The following is a 26353-nucleotide window of genomic DNA, read 5'->3' on the forward strand; positions in this document are numbered from 1 at the left end:
TATATTTAAAAAGTTAATTTATCATTTTAAATTTACAAAATTTTTAGACATTCAAATCAGATAAAAGTAATTTGCTTTTATTAAAATTAATGTAAACAGTAAGTATTAAGAGTATACTATTTTTTTAGTGTTTATATATTATTACAGTTTTTATTTATTTTTTCTAATTATTATATTTCCGGGATAAGCCAAGACTAAGAAGTTTATTTAACTAATAAAATAGCAATTTATCTAGTAAAATTTAAATCTGATTGATATATTTTTTATTTTTGATTAGCAAAGAAAATTAAAAATGGGTAATTATTTTGTTGGTGATAATTCCAATCATATTAAAACTCTTTTGCATTTAAAATTATTTGCCATTTTATAATTTTATTTTAAATTAATGTTACAAGTAAATAAATGATTGAACCTAATTTTTATCTACTGTATCTAATTTTTTTTGCCTGAATTCTCTTTTATTTTGGAATAAGAATGTCTTATTGTAAGAACCAATCAGCAGCTGAAAAAAAGACTGATTTACATTGATTAATGAAAATTTATGTTATATAATATGGTTGCTAAAATAAAAAAAAATAAATAAATAAACCTATACACGTTTTACTAATATAAAATAAGAGAATATTTTTAAAAAAAGAAACTAGTTTTTGAGTTGAAATACTCTATATTTAATATTCTGTAGCATAATGACCTTTAAATTGAATTATTTTAGTAAATTTTTTTATTTATTTGAATTTCTATTATGCTAAATTCTTAGCATTTAAATAAAAATGTTGACTTTTATGTTTACTTGCAGTTATTTTTACTTAAATTTACCCAAAAAAAAAATTTATTATATTTAAATATACAATATTAAATTTATTTGCTTGCTATTTTCACTTTAAAAAAGGCGACATTAATTAAAGAAATTAGAAATAAGTAATATAACAAAACTTAAAATTTTGAAAAAAATAAAAATGATAATGTATATGAAATTTTAGTTGCTATTAATTTCTTTGAACTTGGTGTTTTCAAGTGATTAAGCTTGCCCATAAGGATAAGGATTTGATCCTTACTAAAACTAATGTTTTAAGTGCTCTTAAAATTGCGAAACTTGCTAAGTAGGATTGAACCCTTCTTATAACTCATATTCAGAATAATATTAAACTTGCTAGCAATGCTAATCTGCTTTTTATCTAAGTGAAGATTAAAGAAGCTGTCTAAGTGATTGTGAATATTATTTTGACCCATAACAAAACTAGTGCTAATAGTGCTAATTAGAAGGATGTCTTCTGTGCACTACTTAAAATACTTGCAAAGTATGCAAAGAAAATTTTTAGCTAAAAGATGGAATATGTGTCTCTGATTGCTTAGGCTAGTAGTAATTTCTAATTTAAGATAGTCAGTGTTCCTTTTAGTGTGGGTTAGGACAAACACAAAATAACCAGTTTTCAACATGCTAAACAATAAACAAATGCCCTATTTAATACTCTGAAAGTAATTATTGTCACACATACTAAGTAATATACAAGTAGACTATTTTATCAATTGAAAAATATATTGATAATAACTCATAAGAAATAATGGTCAGCTATGATAATATAGGAAATATAAAGTTTTGGAGATATATTACCCCTGTAATAAGTTTCCTTTCAGAGATTCAACCAACTTTAAGTAATCCTGATAACTCATTGTTTTGCAAATTATCTCAAAGTAATTTAATTTTGAAACTCAATTAAAATGTTAATTTCAAATTCTATATTTCTTACTATTTCATATAAATTTTTATCAATTATTTAAAATATAATTTTTACAAGTAATTTTTTGAATGATTTTTTTCATAAATCATCTAAAATATACTGTAAATATTCTAGTATAAGCCGCACCTGTTTTAGAAAATAAAAAATTTTTTGTGGCCTAAGAAATTATTTGATAATTAAATAATTTATATTTTGTTTTAAAATAATTAAGCATATTATATTATAAAATAAAAATCAATTATAAATTTAAAAATTTAATAACTATAAATACATAATTAAATTTAAAAATCACAAAATAAATATTTATGATAAAAATTAAAATAAAAAAAATAATTTATTTAATTAATCTACTCAATTAAATTCTTACTTTCCATATTCATAAGAATTTAATAACTAGCGGTGCTCTTAATAAGATTTCGTTTTGAAAAATAAACCCTCTTTTAAATGATTAATTTTCAATAATATTCTTTTTTTTTAAAGAAACTGTAAAAAATTTTATTAATAATTAAAATTTATAAATAGAAAATATTTAAATTTTTATTAAATATTTAAAGTAATCTAAATCTTTTCTTTTTATAGCTATTCTCTAATAATTGTTTTGATAGTAATAAATATTTATTAAGTAGAATAATAAATATTTATTTTTATAAATTCAAATAAATTTAGAAAATATTTGTTGTTCTACTAAATAATTATTTCCTTTTCACATAATAATAATTTAAGTAAAAATATAAGATTAAAATTATTTATTTTTTTAAAAGAATAATTCTATCTCTGTGTATACCCTTAATATATTTAAGCATTTGACCTAAAATCACCATAAATATAGGAAATACGTGCTCTATAATAGTCATCTAATGGCATATTATCTCTTTTAGACTTTGTTTCTTATAATGGAACTGATTATATTTGTGTAAACAGTGAATAAAATGTTCTACTTTTTAAAGTAGTAAATATCTTTAATAATAACTCCTCATTGGATTGGTCTAAAAGCTCTATACAGTTTCAAGCAGATAGTAGCTACTATATATGCATTGTGTAATTTACTTAAGAAATTTTAATATACAAGTCAGCAGGTATTTTTAAAGATAATTTTCAAATTTATTTATTTAATAATATTTTTTAAAAAGAAATATGGATCGACAGCAGTGGTAAAAATTAAACTGGAGTTTTATATAAGCAATAATAAGCCATATGCTATCTTTATAACAATTATAATGCAATATTCAGAGCCACTGAAAAAATATACATTTTAACTGGAGCAAATAACTATGCTATTCTAATCCTGAATGAAAAATCTGTTTAAAACTGTTAAGAATTTATCATCTAAAATATGGATACAAGTAATTACTTTGTAAGCTTTATGTCTTCTGAGACTAAAATCATGTTTATTTTACAGAATTATTAAGTTTCTTATAATAATTTATCTTATAAATTATTCAACATTACTTAAAGCATAGACGGCGACTGTTAAGTTAGCGAAATAGTAAGCTTTTAGTAAAATACTGAAATGATATAAAATTAAATATTTGGAGATATAGTATTATATGCCAATTCGTTCTAATCTAATTACATTTTCAAATAAGATTTAAATCTGCTTACAACCAAGTAATACTTTTTCAATTCATATATCTATAGTATTCATATTGTGGACAGAGATATTGTTATTACGACTGAAGAGAATAATATTGCTTCAATAACCTTAAATGATAATTAAAGTTATAAAATAGATAAATAAACTATTTGCAAGACATAATATAATCCATATTAACATTTTGGAATGCATGCTATAAATATATATGATTCTTAAGGAAATAAATATGGCTTGTAAGGATTTCAAGGAAGCTTATAATTGAGAGATATGAGAAATGGAGAGATAATTTTGAGCACTAATTACATTTTATTATTTAATCCTTTATAAAATAAATTAAAAAATAAAATATATCTTTTTTTGAATGGAGGAATTTTGATAATAGATTTTACTAAAGACCCTTAAAATGAATCAGAGTTTCTAACTTAAATAGTTACGCCAAGAGCATCTTCAAATGGTATTCCCTTTTTTGATGACGATGAAAATTTTTACATATACAATTTTGATTACATAAATTGGAAATCAGTTGTAGCATACACATCAAATGGGTAAATTATAAAAGAAATACCTGCCAGGTTAGATCTAACATATGTAAATAATTAACAGTAAATATAATTTTTAATTTTTAACTAAATAACAGAGTTAGGCCTATAGATTTTTTTATTAAGCTAAAAAAATTGTTTGTCTTGTAGATTAAACAGATGCAATACTTTCTTACTTTGATTTCATAAATTTCACAACTTATGATTTTAAGCTTTTTAATGGTCAATAAGCAGAAAATCTTCTTTATGCTAATTAAATTATCGATGAAAATATAATATGCATAACAGCAAATAATATGTTTATTATAGATTTTTTAGGTAAAATAATAAAATAAACAAAATATACAATTGAATCTACCTCATAATTTATCTACTATCAAAGCCAACAATTGATTATAATATTTCAATAGAATTAAATAAATTTTATAGATAATAACTTAATTCCCTTGTAGGTTTAATACTCTGCTTATGGAAATGTTATTTACTAAATTGTTTATGGTGACTTTATTTTAGCTTCATATAATTTAAAAAAGATCTAAATTATACATTATCCATCTTCTTCTGAGTCAGTTATATAATGCTCCTAGTCAGTTAGCTAAATAATTACCTTTTATGATTAAATTCATGTAAAATTTAAATAAAAAAATTAATTAGACCATCGAAAAAATATTTTATAATTTTCTCTTCAATCAAAAAATAAAATTTTCTCAGATATTTCTTAAAACCCAATATTCTCATTAATAAAGGCTATTTTTCAATAAAATAAAGTTTTTTAAATCAAGTAGAGCAATTATTATAAATAAAGTTTTAAAGTGATCTTAATTTAAGAAAAAAAATTGTTTTAAATTATATTTCTGATAAATTGGGTTTATTTTTAATAATTTGAAAAAAGCTAAGATTTTATTGATTTTTTAATTTATATATATATATAGTTATTTAATTATTAATAATAGTTTGGATTCATATAAGGATTAAATTTGAACGTTTATTCTTTATCTTAAAATCTAATTAAATAAGTATTTTAGATATAATTACCTTCTATATCATGTGAATAGTAAATGATTACTTATTTTTCGAGTAACGAATTAAGCCAAGAAGTAATATATCTAGATTAAGATAATTCTGGTATCTGCAGCATTTATGGTAATATAGGAATAAACGAGTAATAATTTTTAATTATAAATTATTCTTATTTTTAAAACATTCAATATTTAGTTATTAGGTACAAATGAAGGTACCTGGATAAATGTATCTTGATTATATATCACTTTCAAAACTAAATTATATCAATTTAGTCTCTTGTATTGATATATCTGCCAATAAAATATATCTTGTTTTAAGGGATTCATAAAATAATATGTTTTTAGGTTCAACTTTATATAAATAGCAGCTAAATGTAAGTTTGTTTTTATAAAATTATTGTTTTTAGAAGAATAAATATTGTTTAAATAGATTAATATAATAGCATAAATTAACTAACCAACTCTCATAAATATTCAAGGTATTTAATCTTATGGAAACTATTAAACAATATATTTTGATAATGGTTTCATAATTTATAAGAATGAGTCTATACTTTAAATGATTGATAACATACCTTCTTACATTAATCAGTTCATTATTGATTTCTAAGAAGATATTTTAGTAATATCAAACTCACTCTGCTAATGGTTTGTTTTTAAGTTTTCTACTGGTTAGTTTATGTATGATATGCCTCAAGATTCAAATTATAATCCTTTGCTAAAATGTACCTCGTCTTTTGATAGAGTTAACAAAAATATTCTGTTTAAATAAACTACATAAATAACAAGTTTTTCGTACAGCTAAAATACAACTAATTGGTTTTTAACAACTCAAATATTAGGAAATACTAATATGGTAAACTTGTATAGTTTGGATTAGTTAAATTTGTTATATTTAGTTACAAATCCGTGTATCGCTGTAGTATATACTGCACCATCTTTTAAGAAATTTAATTACTTTGCTATAGTTTTCTAAACAACTACATTTGTTAAATAATTCTATGATAGCTATAATTAAAGAGTTATTTTATGTAATTAAGACTATGTGCAATGCAAGATCTATAGCTCATAATTCAAACTTATTAAAACTATATCATTCATAAGTGTAAGTTTAATTTTTTAACTAAATTTTTTAAATATTTAAATACCTTAAATACTCACATAATATATTACAGTATAACTGTTCAGAGTTTATTTTTTTTTTTTAAAGAGTTTACTTTATTTACAAAATTCATTTAATATTAATAAAGAATTAAAGAGAAATTATGGTATTAATAAATTAAATTAAATTTATCTTATTTTTAAAAAATACAAAAATATCTCAATATTTATTATTTATCTATCCATTTTTTATTTATTCAGTTATTCTATTTAAACATTAAACATTTGATAAAACTAGGATATTGATATTGATCAAATTTTTTATTATGAACACCCAATAAATGCTGTTGTCTCACCTAACTAAAAATTATTAATTCAAATAATGTATCTTGATGATAAATATACAACTTCAGATACATAGGTTAGATCAATTGACATCTCTTAGTACTCCTAGACTTTTTCATAATATAACTAGTAAACTAAATTTACTATAATCGAAGATTTTTAAAAGGATATACTTATTATAGTATTTGCAGATAATATATTCTTTATTAAAATTTCATAAACTTAAATAATTCATTATCTCAACTTTTAAGAAAATTTAAGTTAATCCAAAGCTGACGGATAAATAACATATATAAGTCTTGATAAGTAAAGTAATATACTAGCATGTACCACATAAGAAAACATCTTAATTTATGACTACTCTTCAATTGTTTTCTATGATTATTAGAATTTTTATTTAGGTCCACAAAATGCAGATTTAATTAATTACATCACATAAGGAAGGAACTAAAATGATAATTTAATTGCATTTGCAAGAGAATTCAATTACAATAAAATTTCTTTTTATTAAGTCTCTTTGTAAAATTAAACAATAACACCATTTTTAAGCTTAGATGTTACTGAATACTTAGATTTATAATTTACATTAAAAGGAGGACCACTTGGATAAACATCAAATATAAATAATAGCACTAAATATAATTATAGAATTATACAAATTTAAAAATAAGTTACAAATGACTTGTAGTAATATATAATTATTTAACATCATATATTAAGGTACTGTGTATATCAACTTAATAATTAAAATATTAATCTCCTTAAAATATATTATTTTTAATCTGTTAGTTATCAATATTACGCTTTGCTAGAAGAACTAAGCTTCTTTCCTATTCTGATACTTTAAAACACCATTGCTTCTACTTTATATCTATAAATTTTAGACTATGAAAGTAAGATGATAAATTTAATATCTAGCTAATTCTAATAAGTTATGAACGATTGTAATATTCGTAATTAAACTGTATATTGCTTTGATTAATAAGGAATAAACTTAATAGAGATAAGCATTTAAGACCCAAAGAGCTTCAAGATTACATAGATAAGTTAGTTAGATTAGCAATTAAGTAAATAAAATATAATATTTGGTTAAAATATTATTTAAAATACTTTTAATCTACCATTAGTATTTTATTGCAATAATATTGTTTTCAGTTGGAATCCTAGTCAAAATAAATTATCTAAATTTTAAATGGTAAATAATATTTAATAATTAAAAATTGGCAACTAATACATTTTATTAGAACTCGAATATACTTTTGATATAACATTAGTAGCTATTAATCAAGATGGTGCTTTAGTAAAATCTCTTTATAACTTGATATAGCCTGCTTAAAAGTTGAGAGACTTGTCTTCTTCTAACCAAATTCCTCACTTTTATAATAAAAAATATGAAGAGTCAAAGATATCTGAATAAATTTCATAGTTTTTAGTCCTACAAACATTTGGATAGGCAAATATTTATTCTTTAATTGACTTTTCTCTATATCTAACTATTAGGTCTCTTAACATTACAAATATTTAGTAAATTTAAATTTTATCAAAATCAATTATGCTTCTAGCTTCTAAAGCAGAAATTTAGGTATACTACTTTTCTAAAAATAACTATAATCTATTATAATCATTTTAAGCCAGTTTACCTATAATTGGTTATGCCACTTTAAATAGTTTATAGTAACTAAATATATTTTAGTTGTCAATGGTTATCAGCTCTAATAATGATATTAGATTGCTATAATATACTTTAACTACAGATTAAAATGTTGATTCTTAAATATATACTTCAAATTAATAGTGTGTACTAACCTTCAGTGACTATGTTTAAGACTTATCCTTACTTTAATATACTGTAAAGATATAAGCTATTTAAGATTAATTTGTATCAAAAAACTATGCCAACATTTAAGTTATAGAGATATATTTTATACCACAAACAAGTCTGTATTTAAGATAAGATATTTTTTAAACATTAACGTCATCTAATTTTACCTTAAGACTATATTCTGATTCTTAAAATGCACTTGTCTATCTGATAAATTAAAATTATAATAATATCAACGCCATTTTTAATCCAAGCATAGTTTATTTAGAAATTTTGAATATGATGCTTACAATTCCTTAGTAACCATAAAATAAACAGTTAATTACTCCTATTGCAATTGATATAAATAATAGCAAAAGCCTTTTAAGCATAAGTATGACAAATACCATAGTTGATTTGGATAGCTAAGTATGTATTATATTTTAAAATATGAATGAGCTCATATTTTCAAATTCAGAATTTATCACTTCATAACATTTAATAACTAGCAGCTCATATAATACCTGCATGATTTTAATTAAAAATGTCAACTTTGTTTATTTAGATAGACTTACGTTTAAAAACTTTACTATTTAAAATAAATCTTCATCTTTGAAATATGTAATTGCATTTGACAGCATCTAAAATTTAAGCATATCAAATATTGCTATTTTAAAGTCAAATCTCCAAATAAACAGTATATTTAACTTTTAAAACATTGGAAATTTAACACTAAATAATATATTAGTGAACATCACTAAGTCAAGTGGTTCTATAATCTCTTCATCAAATATCAATAGTTTTTTTATCTAAAGTCTGTAAATTTATGATTCTTAATTTGAAGGAAAATCGTACTCTTTAATATAAACTATGGGATCTTTAATAAATAATTTATAAAATATTACAGTTAAAAATATTTCAGGACCTTCTCTTATTTAAATTTAAGAACAATTTTATAATAAAGTAATAGTCATAGTTTCTTAAGTTACAATTAATGATTTATCAGTTATAAATAGTTAATTTAACGATTAACAAAACCCATCAATCTACGTATCAAGCTTAAATACAGATGTAGAAAATATGAGCATTTAAAATGGAATATTTAATAGTGATGTAATTTAGCTTTATTCAAACATAATACAAGTATAAAACTTAATAGTAAATAAAAACTAGATATATAGTTCAATAATATTCTTAAATAGCTTTTAGCATAAAAATTTAGACTCTCAATTAGACTCTTAAAGTTGTTTGATATAATAGAGTTAATTTAATAATAATAATCTATAAACTGGATAAGTGATTTATGTTTTTTAACATAGCGAAGTTACTTTTAATTACTTGATAGTTAATATGAATTAACTCTTAGAATCTTTTTATGGAACAGTGTCGTTTGATACAACATAAAATATAATAATTAATAATTCCCTATTTTCTAATAATACCGTTTAAAAGGGTTGTGGTGGGGGAATATATATTACTAATAGCTAAGTTTAGCTAAATAATTGTACAATTTGCTATAACTATGCTGTAATAGGAGGTGGTATCAGATACTAAGAAATGAACTCTTCTTTAATTTATAAAGATAAATAGTATAAATATCGCCGTCTTGATATATAATAATCTTAAATTTTTAATAACAAAGCTCTTTTGTTTGGCTAATAAATTACCTCTTATCCAAAATCATTCAAATTTCATAAGAATTATACTTAAATGTTATCTTAAGTGGTATCTGGAAGTACCTTGAGTTAACCTCTTATATTTTATTTAGTAGATGAATTTGAAGAAGTCGTAAATTACCCTTTAAATATTGAAACAAATAAAATTCATTAACTGATAATTTAAGAATTTCAAGGATATGATATTCTTATTGTCAACTAAGATGAGTCGAAAATGCATATTTAAGGAGGAATTTAAATTTATAATAATTATATTACATTTTAACCTTAAATAACATCCAATCCTTCTAGCAAATAATTTTTATAAATTTAACTTTCTTCAAAGGTACCAATTTACGATTTTTAATAAAACTATTTCAAAGTAAGCTCAATAGAAAGTATTATTTACTTAAAATTTTTACCATGTTAAGCTGGGCAAATTCCTAAATAAGAATTTAATCTCATTTCATGCTATGAATGTCCATAAGGTAAAAAAATGTTTTGTTATAAATTTTTTCTATAATTTATTAATATTTTATGCTTCTCTTTTTTTCAAAATCAAATTTTATAAGTTCATATACATAAAAATTTAAAAAGATTCTAAAAAATATATTTTAAAAGAAAATATTGAAAGGACTTTTTAAACTATTAACAAAAATAGGAACATATTCTTTTATAAGCAGTTTTTCTAATTCTGATACTTATCAATGTAGCCATTGCCCTGAATAAGCTAGTTATTGTGAAAAAGATATAATAGTGCTATAAGATGGATACTGGAGATTAAATCCACAATCGAGTAAGGTATTTGCATGTTCTAATCCATCTAATTGCATATAAACATAAAACTAGTAGAATTATAATCTTTCTTCTATAATGCCTTAAGGTAAATACTTAAAATTTGATAATATTAATTAGAAAATTTTTTTATAGAATAATTTGAAAAATCAATTTGCAGTGTTGGTCACATAGGAGCTTTGTGTGAAAGTTGTGACATTAATAATTAATTATGGGGAAATTAATATTCTAAAAGCAGCAATCTTAGCTGTATTAAATGCAAAGATAATTATATAGATATTATTACTTATTTCTTACTATATTTAGCGATATTGGGTTATTTATCATTCAGTTTTAGGAAAATATAAAGATTCACTACTCAAAAATGCCTTTTTTTATATATCAAGAGATTAAATTTTATTTGTATTGGGAAATCATCAGAGTCTGATTAGAATACAGTTGCTACGAAGATATTAATAAATTATGTTTAAATTATTACAATTATATTCTAATTTACAAATTTTTCACCTTATCTCAGATAAATAATTAGTATTTTTGGAGACTCCTCATCTGATTCAATGTAATTTATTTTTAAAAAAATATAATTATTTATCTTATTTAGTTAATTTACATATTAATTCACCATAATATAAGTTGAAAAATTTTTAAAGTTATTTGTTTTATTAATTTTTGGATATATACTATTCTAATTAATAAAAAATAAAAGAAATTATTTTTATACCCCCTTATAAAATTAAATATTATTATATTAATTTAAAGGTTGTCTATAGATTGTATTCTGATTAATACTTTAGGTATAGGTAATATATTAACAAGGAGATCAATTTTAAGGATATTGGTTCCCTTAACTTTCTTATTTATATTCTCTATAGGCATATTTATACTAAATATAAAAAGTAAATAGCATAGATTTAAAATTTATAATATAAAGTGCTCATTTATTTTCTTATGGCTTTTCTTTTCTCCAAGCCTTATAAATTATTTTGTCTAATAACTTAGCTGTGTCTAAATTGGAGATTATTCTTATGTTATTACAGATAAATAATATATCTGCTTTGGACATGATCATAAATAAAATATATTTTATATTTTGATTCCTTCATTAGTGTTACTCTATTTACTTTTACCTTTATTTTTCTTTAAAAAGCTTAAATAAAAAAGAACTTGCCTTACAAAAATTGAAAATATAAAAGTTTATGGCATTTTATTTTATGAGTATAGAAAAGAAAAATACTACTGGGAAATAATAAAGACAACTCAAAAATCCTTAATTTATCTTTGCACCTTTGTTGATAATATTGGATAAAAAGCTTTAGTTTCTTTATCAATATTATTTCTTTACGGTATAGCATCCTTCTTTAGTAGACCATATAATAGTATTTAACTAAATAATCTTGATTTAATGGCTACAATTCTATAATTTAATTCTATCGTCTTAGCAATAATAATCAATCTTATGGAAAATACAGTTTGGGAAAGTATTTCTACTACAATTATTTTCTTTTTCAACTTTATGTTTATTGTAAAAATTATGATGAAAGTAATTTTGAGGGAAATACCTTTAGATATTAAATAAAGAAATTTCTTTCACTGGTTGTTAATAAAAATAAAAAATATATTTCCTAAATTTTTAACTGCTTAAATAATCATATAAAGCTCTAATAAATTTTAAGTAATGAGAAGATGGAGCAAAATTTAAAAAGAAGTATTTAAATATATGAAACTTAAGAAAAGAAATTCCAATAAACAATAAAATAATGACTAAGCTGATGAAATTATTGAAGAAGATGATGAAAATACAAATTTAATTATAGAGATGAATTAATAAACATCTCTATTCGGATTAAGCAACTCTGTTTTAAAATCTCAAAACACTTCATATATTAGTCTTTAAAGTAAGAATATGAATTTTTTTTATATTAAATTTTTTAAAACTAAAAAGGTAAAATAGATGGAAAATTTTCAACTGAGAAAGATAATTTAAAAAGTGAAAAATTTTAACTCGTTAAGACAGATGATGAATTTATAAGTATGAATTAATATAATCATTAATATTTTGTTCATTAATTTTATAAAAAAGATTACTTTGATGAAAACAGCGTTGCAAATTCTCCAACTAGTTTTTTAGCAAAAAAGTAATCTAAAAATATGAATTTTTTTGAGCCTCAATAAACTCAATACAAATGAACTTTTTTTTGATTTAACAATAGCTAAATGCATAATATTTATATAAATATATTATTTAGAAATTTTATGTTGGAATTAAACATATATTGTTTTATTTGTATTTGATATTTTATACTTATATATGTGGTTTTTTTATGAGATATTTGATACGTTATACTGTAATTTCTAATTAATACTTTCCAAAATATATTTAGTTCAGATTATAATATTATCTATAAATTTAACCCCTTCTTATACACAAAGAGGAAGTGCCCATTGTTGTTACTTGAAATTATATAATATATATATCAAATTATTAAAATTGAAATTTATATAATTAATTAATAGTTAAAAAGTAACTACATGTTAAGGTATGTATTAATATATTTATTGATACTTTAAAAGATGCTAAAAACCTCTATCTTTTTTGATTTAAAAACCAATAATGACTTTATAAAATGAATGACAGTAAAATTTATATGACAGAATTGATTTCCTCTAATCCTATATTTAAAATTTACCTCATACTTTTCATAAACATAATTCTCCTCTTTCTTTTTTAATCATTATTTAATTTTAATCAAATTTTACAATATTTATTTAATTTCAACTTCAATTAAAATAAATTGAAAATATAATATTATAATAAGTAAATAAAACTTTAAAAATAAATAACTTAATTTAAAATTATAAGTTTAATTTTTAAAATAATAAATTTAGGCTGAAACCAATATTTAAAAAATTATTATTTTTTATATTAATCTTTTATTATTTAAATATTATATATTAAAATAAGATCATTTACATATTTTTTTAATCTGAATGAATATGTTCTAAATACTTATATATTTATAAATAAAATGTTTTTATCACATATATATTAATAAAATGTTGTCATCATTTTTTGGTTCAGAGAAAAATTTTATTTTCTCAATTTTTTTATGTAATTTTATATTTAAATCCATCCTCTCATTCATACTTACTTTCCTTAGAATATTAATCCTAGATTTGATTATTGTTTGATGAAAATGTGATCATAAGCATCTTAGAAGGCTTTTTTTTCAGCTAAAGTTTCAGAATAATCTATTCCTGTTCCTACTTTGATTTATTTAATTAGAATCGTAACTTTGACTTTATATTATCCATCAGTGTCTTTGACTACCTCTGTAATTTTTCCTAATTATTCATAAGTTTACTAGGCAACTAATTAAACTTTCTCTTTCACATTAAAAATAATTTTTTAGTAAAATGTAACGAAATGAATAATGTATGGAGCATATAGTTTTCCATAAATTGAAACAAAAGTTGAAATATCAGAATCCATTATGATTGCTCCAGCAACTGACTCCCATAAATCACCTAGAACTTTGGGAGAATTAGCTTGATGCGACACTGACTCTTTAAACTTAGTATTTAGGTTGCAATCCTCTATAAATTAGATAATTTCATCTTACTAATATTTACTTATATTCAAAGCATAATAATGAAATTTATTAAGGATAGCCATTCTAGACATAAAGTCATTGCTGAGCAAAAGAGACTTCATTTCGCAAAAGAAGTAAGGAGAATTTATTTTTTTTTGCCTATTTCTTGAAATATGATAACCATGAGAAACAACTAAAATCTCTATTAAGGCATCTCCCAAAAATTCCAATATCTAATAATCTTAAAAGTAATGCTCAAAGTTGCTGTTTGAATGACAATTTAATGCTTTTATTAATAAAGATTTGTCTTTAAAAGTGTAGTTCAGTATTTTTTCAAAGCCACTTATGGCTATGTCCAGTGTTTACTCATGAAGCTATTTAAATTTTCTATATTCAGACCTGTCCTTCCTTCTCTGATTAGGACAAGTATTATTTTAAAATTCTACTTCATACTTATTTTTATAAAATAATTCATCTTTAATATAAAACTTAATAAGATTCCATATAAATTGTGTATTTTCTTCATTTTGAATTATTTCATTCTAAATCTTTTCTTCAAAGCACTATTCCATTTTTTTATTTGCCTAAATTTCAAATTCTTTTTATAAAAATTTCTTTCCTTATAATTAAAGTTCATAGTAAGTCATTTCCTCATCTATCTCCATCAAATCGATAATATCATCACTCAAAACGAAGCTCCCATTGACCTAATTCTAAAACTTATTTAGGAGATATTAATCTATCTAGAGTCCTAAATCTTTGATTAGCTAAATACATGTATTCAAAGTAAATTAATTGCTGGCATAAAAGCACCCAACAACTGATTCAAGGGTATCAGATAAATTTGAGTAAGATAGCTAAAAAGATTATCTAAATTCAAAAAATTATTTTAGTATAAAATTTGTTGAAAAATAAAATAATTTACTTTTAATCTTGCGGTGCTTCAGTGAAAGAATTCAAATTGAATAAATTAAATCTCCAGTCATAAGAACTTGGTCTTTTAGTCTGAACATAAAATTAGAGACCGTTTCTAAACGCTGAAATTCCTAAATATTTGTTGTTAATAAAAATAGTGCGTATCATTGTAAGGGCATTTTCGCTTTAATTTGGAAGATGCAAATAAAGATAAAGAGAAGAGATGTATTTGATTACAACATCACCTATTACCTCAAGCAATTCTAGGTTTTTAGTTTTACTGTAAGAGATCTACGAAAATGACTCAATAAGTAATTCTAAATCTACATTATTTTCTAAAAAGTAGTTACAAGCAAAATCTCTAACAATCATGACATCTTTAATTAAGGCAAAGATAGAAGGAGCTTATAAGTGAGAGTTAATCAACTAAGTATTTAAAACATGTTATTCAAAATGCTCTAAAGGTAAAAGCGACATGTTAATCTTGTTATCAGAAAAGTCTTTTTGTAAGCAAGACTGGAAAACTCCCTTGTTATTTTTAATATGAGCATCACTAAGGAAATCGAAATTTTTCAAATGATTAATCTTTCTACAAAGTACTAATGGATTACGGCGATTAAATTGATGGTATTGGGAAATTTAATTTGTATTCTAATTATATTTATTCTAAGTTTATTGATTAGTTTAAATATTATTATTTGCTATCAATTGTTGCTAATAATCTTATATGTATTATTAAATTTCTTTTTTTTAAAAATTTACAAATTATTTTCTAATTGCAAAAAACATTTATGCTTTGTCAGTAAGGTATTTATCTGGTTAGCTATATATACAGTCATAAAGAGTATCACTTTGCAAGTCTTTTTATGTAGCGTCTTACTTTAGAAAGAGTTTCTATTTGATACTGTCATAGCTCATACCTGTATGTTACGATAATGACTATATAAACTGATCAATAGTAGTATTTGATGGATCAAAAATCTCAACTATTTGATAAAGATCTTAATTTAAGAACAAATGGCGATAAATATTAGATTAGTAAGCCAATCTAAATTTTTCATTTTTCAAAGTAAGTGAAATATTATTAAGTTTTTCACTTTCTTAAAATAAATCTCCATCTAATTTAACTCTTGGTTTTTATTATTAATCTTAATTGGTGGGATCTTACATTTTCATTTAATTTTCAGGAATTTAATCTTATTCACTTTGTTAGATTTCTTAAAGTTGTTTATTTTAATCATTTACCAATTCTTGCTTTTGCCCATTTTATTCAGTTACTACTACTGAACTACAAGTATTTTCTTGTTAATTATTTGAATCAACATCAATTTTTTTTAGATCATGAAGATTTTAAGTGATTTCTTGATCAGAAATATCATTTATTTTATTTTTTTCCTTTTAAAAAGTCAAATTAAATTCTTCAATTTATTTGGTTGGTAAAATTATTACTTCATCTTATAATTTATTTTCATTTTCAATTAATTAATCTTTTTGATTCATCGTTAAAGTATTTTCATTAATTAATTCAATTATTGTTACATTTTATTTGTCCAAATTATCTGATTTTGATGTTTCATCAATCATTTGCAAATCTTAACTAAAATTTATAAATGTTGTTGCTAAATTTAATTTATTATCTAGAATACTTTTCTGTTTTTTCTAAAGATTAAAGTTATGTATTAAGTCAAAATCTATGAATTAATATGGGTTCTCATTTATCTCTTTTTCCATATCACATTTTTTACTATCAAAATTTGTTAAGACATGATTATTATTGAAATTATTTAATTCTACTTCTATGTATTTTTGAGTTAGTAGAACTTAAAGAAATTTCACAGAAATTGTAGACTACATGAAATACTCAAAGATGTAGCTTGAAATTTAGTTTCCTTCCTACTAAAAATCCTTAAAAAATCCAGTATTGAAGTTATAAATTGACAAAAGCTCTGAGGATGATAGGCTTATAGTAGAAATAAACTTCAGCTAATAAATGCAAGGATTAACTTCAGATTTATAATCTTCAAGATCTTTTCTTAAAAATAGTTCTAATTCTCTTAACTCTGGTAATTTTACACTTGAAATGAATCCAAAAACGTAAGCAGGGTTTTCAGTATTATACACTTAATGTAAATAGACCTCATAAATTTTGCTTTCTTCATCACTTTCATTGTGTGTATCTTTCTTTTATTTAATTTCTCTAAATGGTTGCTAGATATAAGTGCACTAGGATATTTATTCTAGATTTTAACTCAACAAGTAATCTACTGTTTTTTGACATTAATTCTTAGCATCAAACTGAAAAGCTAAATTCTCTGCTTCTGGTATTTAACTTAGTTGCATGTCCATTTTTATATCATAACCTTGCTTTTATTTAATAGCTGTCAATCTTTTTTTTGATTATCCTTTATCTATTTTTTTTTGTTTAGTTTTTTTAATTGATGAGTACTATTTTTTAATGGAATGGCAAATGATTTTAAAGCCCAACTTAGCACTTTTAACTTTAGGTTTGTTTCTCATTCTAATAATTTCCTCTAAAAAAAAAATTGTCCCTCTTTTATTTTCTTAAATTTATAAAAATATATATTTCAATTAAAAATAAGATATCAATATTCAATTTAATTAAGGATAGCTTTGAAAAATATTCAGTATATTTATAAATTTTTGCAAAATATTAGCTAAGCTACATCTTTCTACTCACACTATCAACAAAATCATGAGGTAGAATTTGTAAAATAAATCATAATCAAATTCATTTTTTAAATCTAAAAAAATAACTAATAATTAAAATATTAGAAATATTTTTTAAATTTAAGTTTTAGATTTTTAAAATATATAAAATAATTCTTATAAATTATAAATAGATCTATTATCTATACGTAAAATTAAAAAAAAAAAATTAATTAATAAACTAAATTAAATTAAATTCTAAACCATTTTTTTAAATTTTTAATTTGAAATTTTTAAAAATATTAAACAATAAATGCTATTATATAAATTTATTAAAGAGAAATGAAAACAATTAAACAATAAAATGAAACAAATTTAAAAATTAAAATATGAGTAGAAATAGTAAGTAAATTATATATATATTTTATTTATGTTATAAAATAGTGTCAGATAATAAAATATACATAGATACATACATTCATTCATTTAGAAAAATAATAATTTTATGTAATCTTCATTTTTTTTTGGAAATGATATATAAAGGTGTGGTATTTTTAAAATAAATAATTTGTATAAAGGAATAATTCATATTCTTAATCGCCTAAATCTAAGATTTAATTTGTGTTTATAAAAATAGTCCTAATTTCAAATATTTTTTCTTCTTTTTTCAAAAATTTTTATAAATGTTATTAAATTTAATATAATTTTTTATTTTTTTACTATTTATCAAATAATTTAGGACTGAATAATCAATCAAGAATTCAAAAATAGATTTATTTTAATCTGATATGAAACCAGAAGTATAGATCATTCATTATGCTTTAGAGATATTTTTTCAATATATATTACATGAACAGGCTGTTTTGCTTTACTTTGGCTTAGTAGAGTCAAAAAATTCTTATTTCTTACTGTTAAATTCAACAATTTCTTCTGTGTTCATTTACTTAGAGTGCTTAGTATTGGTATCAATAACTGTAGGATAAAACTATTAAGGAGAAATATACATAATGAAATTGTCAATTATACAGGTGTTTGTATAGCTCCACTGATTTTCTGTTTTTATATCAATTTATATATCAAAAATATTGACGAAGTTTTCAGACAGTGATATGGAATGAACATTAAGCAATTATTTCTTCTTTTCAGTTAGAATAAACATTTTATTATGCATGTCTAGGTTTTTTTTACTTTTTTAATGAATGAAGACACCTCTGGACAGATATTATGCTACCTTTTCTAGGCTTTTACCAGCCTCTTGATCGTTGTAAAAAACTTTGAGTGTTTACGATATTTCAAGTTAAGTGGTGTCCCTACGCTCCAGCTATTTAAATATATTTTCGTACTCTATTACACTACAACAAGTATTTGTATCAACATAAACCTTTCTGTTATCTATGATTTCAGGATTAGCCCCTCCGAGTAATAAAAGAAATTTTTTGTCTTCTGTTATACTTACTTTTGCATCTTTGCAGTGACTTTGCTTTACTCTCATAACTATTGGATTTATTCGAGGATGTCTCATTTAAATTTAGAATGCTGGTTTGATGTCAATTTTTCTTTTTCCAATATTGAATACTTTAATATTTGTTTTTGGCTAGAATGAGCCATTTCCCATATCTACATATCCTCCTATTACAAGAAGAGCACTATTACCTCTCTAATCTGTGATGATTTACAGTGTCGGATTAATACGAGCACTACCAGATATTGCTAGTAATCCTGATGTTAAAGGGTTTTGTTATGATTCGCCAACATCTCCACCATTAGCTCTCTAAGCTAACAAATCATCAAGCTTATCATCTAAACTCATCATTAAAAGAGGTTTACTTTTATCATTTATAGGATTAGAAATAGGTTCATGGCTAAAAACCATAATCTTATCATCGTTATTATAAATAAAATGTCTTCCTTGTATTCTGTCTATAGCAATAAAAGGACAGGGATCCCTGTTTGTTTCAAAATTTAAGTGATAAAGAGTAGGAAAAGCTTTGAAATTCAAGAAAAAGCTACTGGCATCTGCAGTTCTCTAACTATATGTTAATCCATTAGTGTTTTGGATTGAATTTATTATAGCAGCAGGACCTGAATTTGTTATCACTCCTCCATTTTTCTCCAATAGATTTAAATTATTGGTTTATCCCATATTTACAAATTCAACTACCAATAGCTACTATTTGGGTGTTTTATCAAAATAGAGGGAAGTGAGTATATTTTTGTAAGGTCTCTCTATCTTAATTTTTTCTGCTTACTTCTAAGCTCCCTATATATTAACTTAAGTCTACACTAAATTTCTATTAGCTAAAATTCTATTTTATATCTTTAATCCATCTATTGAAGCATTCAATATTTCTTTTTAAATCTGATTGTGCTGTTTTCATAATAAAATTTTTAAACAAAAATAACAAATAAATGAAATAATTTTAAATTTTTATATTTTAATTAGCAAATAATTTTCTGTTTAACTAGTGGGAAATTAATTAGTATGAGCTTTTTATTATAGTATATTAAAAAATAATTTTTCTTCAAATCTCTTACTGATAATCTGCATTAATATACTTGTTTGTAGATTTTAGTTTATAGTCTTATTAGATAGATATATTCCAAAACAAATAATTTAAAGTGTAGAGATTTAAAGCATATTCTAATCAATTAAATAATTTTTACCTTAACATTGCTCTAAAAATCTTTATTGACTACTGAGTTAACGTTGTAAATTATACTTAAATATTTGAGGTTGTCTAGCTCTTCTCTTTACTAAAAGTACTTGTTTTGATTCTTTAATTCTATTTCCTTTAAATAAGCATTTGCTTGCTCTGAAATTTATGAGTTTTGCTAATTCAACATTGTTGCTGATCTTTAAATAGCTTAGTTGCTTTGAATCCTATTATAATATAACAGATTAATATAATAAAGATATTGCTTTCTAATTTTGTTTTATTTTATAGACTTAAAACTATCTTTTTTTACTTCTCTCTTCAAAAAGAAGTTAATTATTTAGTTACATATTTGGAGTTTATGGAGGTCCCTATAAGTTTAATTGAGTAGTTTCATTCTCTCTTGAAGCTAGATTAATTATTGGTCTGTTTGCTTGTAAAGGATGCTCTTATTGCTCTTTTTTGAAGGAGGAAGGGTTTATTGGTATGTGAATAACTTCTTATTTTTTGATGAGAGTGTTAACAGGAGTGAATGTTTTCAATCTATATTTTAGTTTGTAAAGAATATTAAAAATATTATATTAACATAAACCAGAATAAAAAATGTACAAATTAATATTTTTAAATCATTTTCAATAAGCGTTTAAAAATATGAATACATTCTCATTCTATTTTAATATATTTATTTCTATCTGTTATATTATATAAATAATAATTACTAATTAGTATGAACGCTTTTGTCATTTACAAGTTCATCATAATTGTCTGTCCATGAATCAGTGGTCCTAATAAAAATTCAAGTTTAATCAATAGGCAAATATGAATTAATATACAATTTTATATTATTTATTTCTATTATAAAAGATATTTTATGGAAAAATATTGTAAAAATTATTTCTAGCAATCAATCTCTTAGATACTATCAAATGCTTCATAAAAAACAAAAAAAAATTATTATTTTTAGCATGATAATAATTTATAAAAAAAAATAGCAGCTATGATATAACGTCGTAAGTTATTTAATTATTGGCTACAGTATTTTGCTAGAACAAACAAAATATTAATCTTGATTTTACATATTTTGTACAAACTTTATAAATTATGCTGGCTGAAAAACGCAATTCATATTAATTATGCTATTGTAAAATCCTAATAAATTGATTTTAAATTACTTATTCATTTCGCTTCTTTGCTTAAATTGGCTCATCTTATTTAGTAGATTGAATTATACTAAAATAATTTTCCTTTTTAAAATTGTTAATCCAAAATATTTATTTGTTCGCTTCTTTACTTATTGATCAACCTTATAATTATATATTTTTATATCTACTGATAATGCTTCTTTTATTATCTAATGGAATTTATAATTAACAAATAAAAATTGTTTTCAATTTATTAATATTGACTGATTTTGTTAGTTAATCAATTAATGAATGAATGAAAGAGTTATTTATTGTTTGGTTTAACATAATTTATGTTTGTCTCTATATATATTATCTTGATAGCGAATTGATTATTAAAATTTAATTGAACAGAAAATATACCAAATTATATAATTTTTTGAATTAGTTAGCCTCATATTTTATTTCACATATAAATCCATAATTTATTTGCATCAAAATAAAAAATATTATTGTTTAAAATCTCTTTAATTTTGATTAAAATTAACTGATTATTTTATATAAAATTAGTTTATTTTCTAATCATTTTAAATAAATCATCAATCAATTATGTTCTTTTTTTTTTAAATTTATTTTTTAAACATTTTATTTATTTTATTACTAATTTCACAATAAAATGATAAATTTTAATAAAATAAATATCACAATTTAATAATTAAATTATATTTAGCAATTATTGACTTATTTTAGATCAAAATAGAAGAAATATTTTTATCATATTATACTTTTAAATTCTATTTTATGAAGTTCTTTCTTTTCAAGATTTAATATATTATTATTGGTTTGGTTTATTGAAATATTATTTGATTCAGTAAAAATTAATTCGAAATTTTCAATGTTTAAGCAAATAAAAATTTTCTTTAAAATTAAATTGTGAAAAGATTTTTGATTTTAAATATCGATTCAAAAAACTAAGATATTTTTATAAATTTTTATTTTGTGATTATTGTATAAAGGAGAAGGTTTAAAAAAATTATTTATAAAAATAATAGTTTACAAAAAACTTAAACGCAAGCAATAAGGATTTTATAAGTACCAGCATCCATCCAGTTGAATAAACTTAAATACCAACTTATTAGACAAGAATAGTGAAAATAATTTAAAAATCATAAGATAGATGAGCACAAAATAAGGAAATTCTCAAAAAGCAACTCAATCAAAATCTAAATTATCTAGCGAAGTAAATATTAGCAAATAAAGTAAAAACGAATCTCACTCAATTACTAGAATAAGCGATTAAGTGAACACAAAATTAGACTAGAAAAAAGCATCAAAAGTAAAAAGTGATAAACAAGATATAGCATCAATAATATTCTAAAAAGAAAAAGCTATTACTAAACTTTAAAAATAGCTTGAAAAAGAGAAGAAAGATTATGAAAAAATCAGATAAAATGTTGAAACTAACCTCAATTAACACAAAATTTAAGCTAAAAAACCAAGACCTTAAACTGCATCAGCTGCTAATAATTCAAAAAGAGAGCAAAACTCTTCACAGAAACTTATAGAAGAGATTAGAAGCTAAAAGCTGAAATCTATAAATTCAATTACTTCTACAGGTAGTGCAAATCGTGAAAAGCAATTAAATGAAGTGCAGAAAAGTATTAAAGAAAGAAAAGAACAAGAGAAAAATAAGCAAAAATATGAGAACAGTAATGTAAATAAATCTTTGACACTAACTGATTATGAATAGGCTCATAATTCATAATTAAGTGGAAAGGGAGCTATTAATTATAACATTAATAGTGGTTATTCGCCTTACGATAATTATTTAAAAGCAAGAGAATGGGACGATTAATCTGCACTCTATCAAAAAATTAAAGATATTAGTTAAATCAACTATACTCCAACTGAAAACCGCTCACTATTCACTACAGCTAGTGGAGTCAAGCCAGAAGCAGGAAATAGACTAAATTATTTACATAATAAATATAATGTGCCTTAAACTAACTTAAATTAGAGTCCATTTATGTAAAATAAGGTCTTGTAATAAGCACTTTCTGCATAAAACTAAAAAACAATAAATGAACTTTAAGATAGACTTGATTCAATTCTTAAGACAGGAGGCATAGCAGAAGAACAGAGTGAAAATAAAGCATTCTAAAAACCTGATATAGATAATTATGAATCTCTTGATTAATTTAAGATAAGGAATAAATTTGATAATTTAAATGATAAAGAATAAAATTAATTGTATAAATCTTATGAAAAGAATAATTTTCTTAACGACAATTAATCAGAAAGTGAATAAATTTAACAAAAGTATAACTCAGAAAATCAAAACGGCAACACTCGTAATTAAACATTAATTTAAGATTCAATTGACAGAAAGGTATTAACTCACTCAGATATACAACAGCAGTAGTTTTCTCTACAATCATTTGGTTTATAACCAAGTGTTGACAAAAAGAAAAGATAAAAGCTCAAATACGAAATAGCACCCTCATTTTAAGATTCTGTAAGTAATTTCAAGCAAAGTTATCACTAAAGCGAGCCAACTTCAATAAAAAATGGAAAAAAGAAAATGATAGACAATGAAATCTAACTATATCAGCTTTAGAATGAAAGACACGAAACTGAAATCTAACAATTAAGACTTTAAGTTAAAATTCTAGAAAAAGAGCTCAAAGACAAAAAGCAAGAAACTCTCTAAAAAGAAATCGAATATAAAGCTGAACTAAATAATTTACAATCTGTTTTAGCATAGATAGATAAAGAAAATAAAGCTTTAGAGTTAAAAGAGTAAGAAACACAAATTCTAATTAAATAGCTGAATATAAAAGAAAACGAAGTTAATGAGCTAAGAGCATTTTACGAGGATAGACTTCAAAACGAGTAATAACAATTTAATTCTTAAAAAAAAATTTGGTAAAAAATCTATCAAGAATTATAAGAAGAGATTAACATCCTAAAACATGAGCTCAATTAATACAATGTGCAAATTAATAATGAATCAATAGCTACTAGGCATGCAGATGTGTAATACATAAACTTTGTAGAAAAATACAACTGATTTTGTTAATTTTTTGTTTTTTCTGTTAAAAATTTGTTTATTTTTGTAAATTGCTACTAAAAAGTAATTTATTCATCAATTTAAAGCATTCAATAACAACACTATTTTTTGTATTTGATAACATAAATATTGTTGAATTATTTGTAAATTTCAAAATAATTATTTGAAGAATTTTAATAAAATTTTAATTTTACAAATTAATTCTAAATAAGAAATAGAAATAGGACTATAGCTATTGAACTTAATAAATAATTCATATTTTTTATTCAAATTCTTAGTATTTTACAAAGATTTTGCAAGTATGTTAATTTTAATATAAAATTAAGTAGAATTTAGAAATAATTAGAAAAATAAGGTAAAATAAACTTAAAAAAAATAGTAGGAGATATTGAAAGTACAAATACTTATTCAAATTAAAGAAAAATCTTTAATTTATCAATTAATTAATTGATTGCTGAATATTATTTTTTTTATATTTTAGTTAATTTAATTATCTATCTATATATTTATAAGAACTAAAACAGTTATATAGGTTTATCAAAGTGAGATGAAAGCTATAGCAGATACTTTCCCAGCTTTAGGAGAGAAAGTTAATTGGTTTCCTGGCCATATGTATAGAGCCTTGAGATTGATGAAAGAGAATGTAGATAAAATAGATTGTTTCTTAGAAATACGAGATAGTAGGGTACCAATATCTTCTAGAAATCAAGAATTTGATGATTTATGCTCGTTTCATTCTAAGAAAAAGATTATAATTTTCAATAAATATGATTTAAGTAATTAGCGTGTTATGAATAATGTGATTGAAAAATATAACAGAGTTGGAATTGACTGTTTTGCTGTTTCAGCAAAAAAGGGTAATTAATATTAATATATTCAAATTAAAATATGCAAAATAAATAGCAAAGGCATGAAATAAATCACCAAATTTTATCTTAAATAGGAACTAATATGAAAGATATCATTACTTAACTCTAATAAAGAATGCCAGCCAAATATGATACAGTAGGAACATGGCTTATGATATGTGGTATGCCAAATGTAGGCAAATCTACAATTATAAATTAAATAAGATAAATCGCTCCTGAATTGCACAATAGAAGAGCTATTAATAAAGCTACTGCTACTCCATGTACAACAAAATCAGTAGTTGGAGTCAAATTTTCTCAAAAACCATTAGCTTATTTAGTTGATACTCCTGGTGTGATGATACCAAATATATAGGATGATGAAACAGCATTAAAGTTATCATTAGTAGGATGTATTAAGGATGTAATACCAGGAAAAGAGCCTATTTTAGATTATTTGGTTTGGATATTGAATAAGCAAAAGTAATAAACATATTAACATTATTATGGTATGAAAGAGCCTGCAAAAACAGGTGATGAATTATTCGTACATGTAAGAGATAAATTTAATCACTATAATTATGACACAACTTATGACTTCATTTTGGATGACTTTCGTACTGGTAAACTAGGAAGAATTACTATGGATACAATTGATTTTTGATAATTTATACACTAATATTGTAAATTTATGTTTAAATGTAAATACTTTTATATAATATAATATAAAATTTGTTATTTGTTTTATATTAAAAAATTAGTCAAATCAAAAACAATAAGAAAAAAATACTAAAAAGTAATTTACTAAACCTAAAAGGTTTTATTTAACAAAAATAAATAACAAAAAAAATTTATTTTTATTTGATAAATATATGGGGGTTGGGGTTGGGGTTGGGG

At 22.3% G+C, this 26353-nt stretch overlaps 5 protein-coding genes across 5 annotated transcripts; 3 read left to right on the forward strand and 2 right to left on the reverse strand. All coding sequences in view use genetic code 6, as the record gives it.

The window, feature by feature from the left end:
- Positions 1–956: 956 nt before the first annotated feature.
- Positions 957–12778, forward strand: TTHERM_000284229 (transmembrane protein, putative; the record flags this gene model as incomplete). Its single annotated transcript, XM_012798177.1, has 17 exons — positions 957–1692; positions 2501–2815; positions 2870–3921; positions 3971–4190; positions 4302–4498; positions 4826–5034; positions 5088–5268; positions 5325–5750; positions 6294–7027; positions 7130–7407; positions 7468–9254; positions 9315–10284; positions 10458–10679; positions 10727–11150; positions 11501–12486; positions 12534–12620; positions 12672–12778. 17 exons carry the CDS (start codon positions 957–959, stop codon positions 12776–12778), a joined length of 8931 nt encoding a protein of 2976 aa, XP_012653631.1.
- Positions 12779–13730: 952 nt separating this feature from the next.
- TTHERM_00284230 (dicer-related RNase III protein Dcl1p) lies at positions 13731–17613 on the reverse strand (the record flags this gene model as incomplete). The annotated part of the gene is made up of 2 exons (XM_001018276.3): positions 13731–15051; positions 15107–17613. The coding sequence occupies 2 exons, from the start codon at positions 17611–17613 to the stop codon at positions 13731–13733; spliced, it is 3828 nt and encodes a 1275-aa protein (XP_001018276.2).
- A 985-nt stretch (positions 17614–18598) lies between these two features.
- TTHERM_000284239 (dicer-related RNase III protein Dcr1p, putative) lies at positions 18599–21624 on the reverse strand (the record flags this gene model as incomplete). The annotated part of the gene is made up of 5 exons (XM_012798178.1): positions 18599–20131; positions 20428–20644; positions 20766–20960; positions 21137–21202; positions 21590–21624. 5 exons carry the CDS (start codon positions 21622–21624, stop codon positions 18599–18601), a joined length of 2046 nt encoding a protein of 681 aa, XP_012653632.1.
- Positions 21625–22715: 1091 nt separating this feature from the next.
- TTHERM_00284240 (hypothetical protein) lies at positions 22716–24608 on the forward strand (the record flags this gene model as incomplete). The annotated part of the gene is made up of 1 exon (XM_001018277.3): positions 22716–24608. The coding sequence occupies one exon, from the start codon at positions 22716–22718 to the stop codon at positions 24606–24608; it is 1893 nt and encodes a 630-aa protein (XP_001018277.3).
- Positions 24609–25155: 547 nt separating this feature from the next.
- TTHERM_000284240 (50S ribosome-binding GTPase) lies at positions 25156–26120 on the forward strand (the record flags this gene model as incomplete). Its single annotated transcript, XM_012798179.1, has 2 exons — positions 25156–25465; positions 25552–26120. 2 exons carry the CDS (start codon positions 25156–25158, stop codon positions 26118–26120), a joined length of 879 nt encoding a protein of 292 aa, XP_012653633.1.
- Positions 26121–26353: the final 233 nt, after the last annotated feature.

This window comes from Tetrahymena thermophila (genome assembly GCF_000189635.1).
Source record: "Tetrahymena thermophila SB210 genomic scaffold scf_8254600, whole genome shotgun sequence".
Lineage (NCBI taxonomy): Eukaryota > Ciliophora > Oligohymenophorea > Hymenostomatida > Tetrahymenidae > Tetrahymena > Tetrahymena thermophila.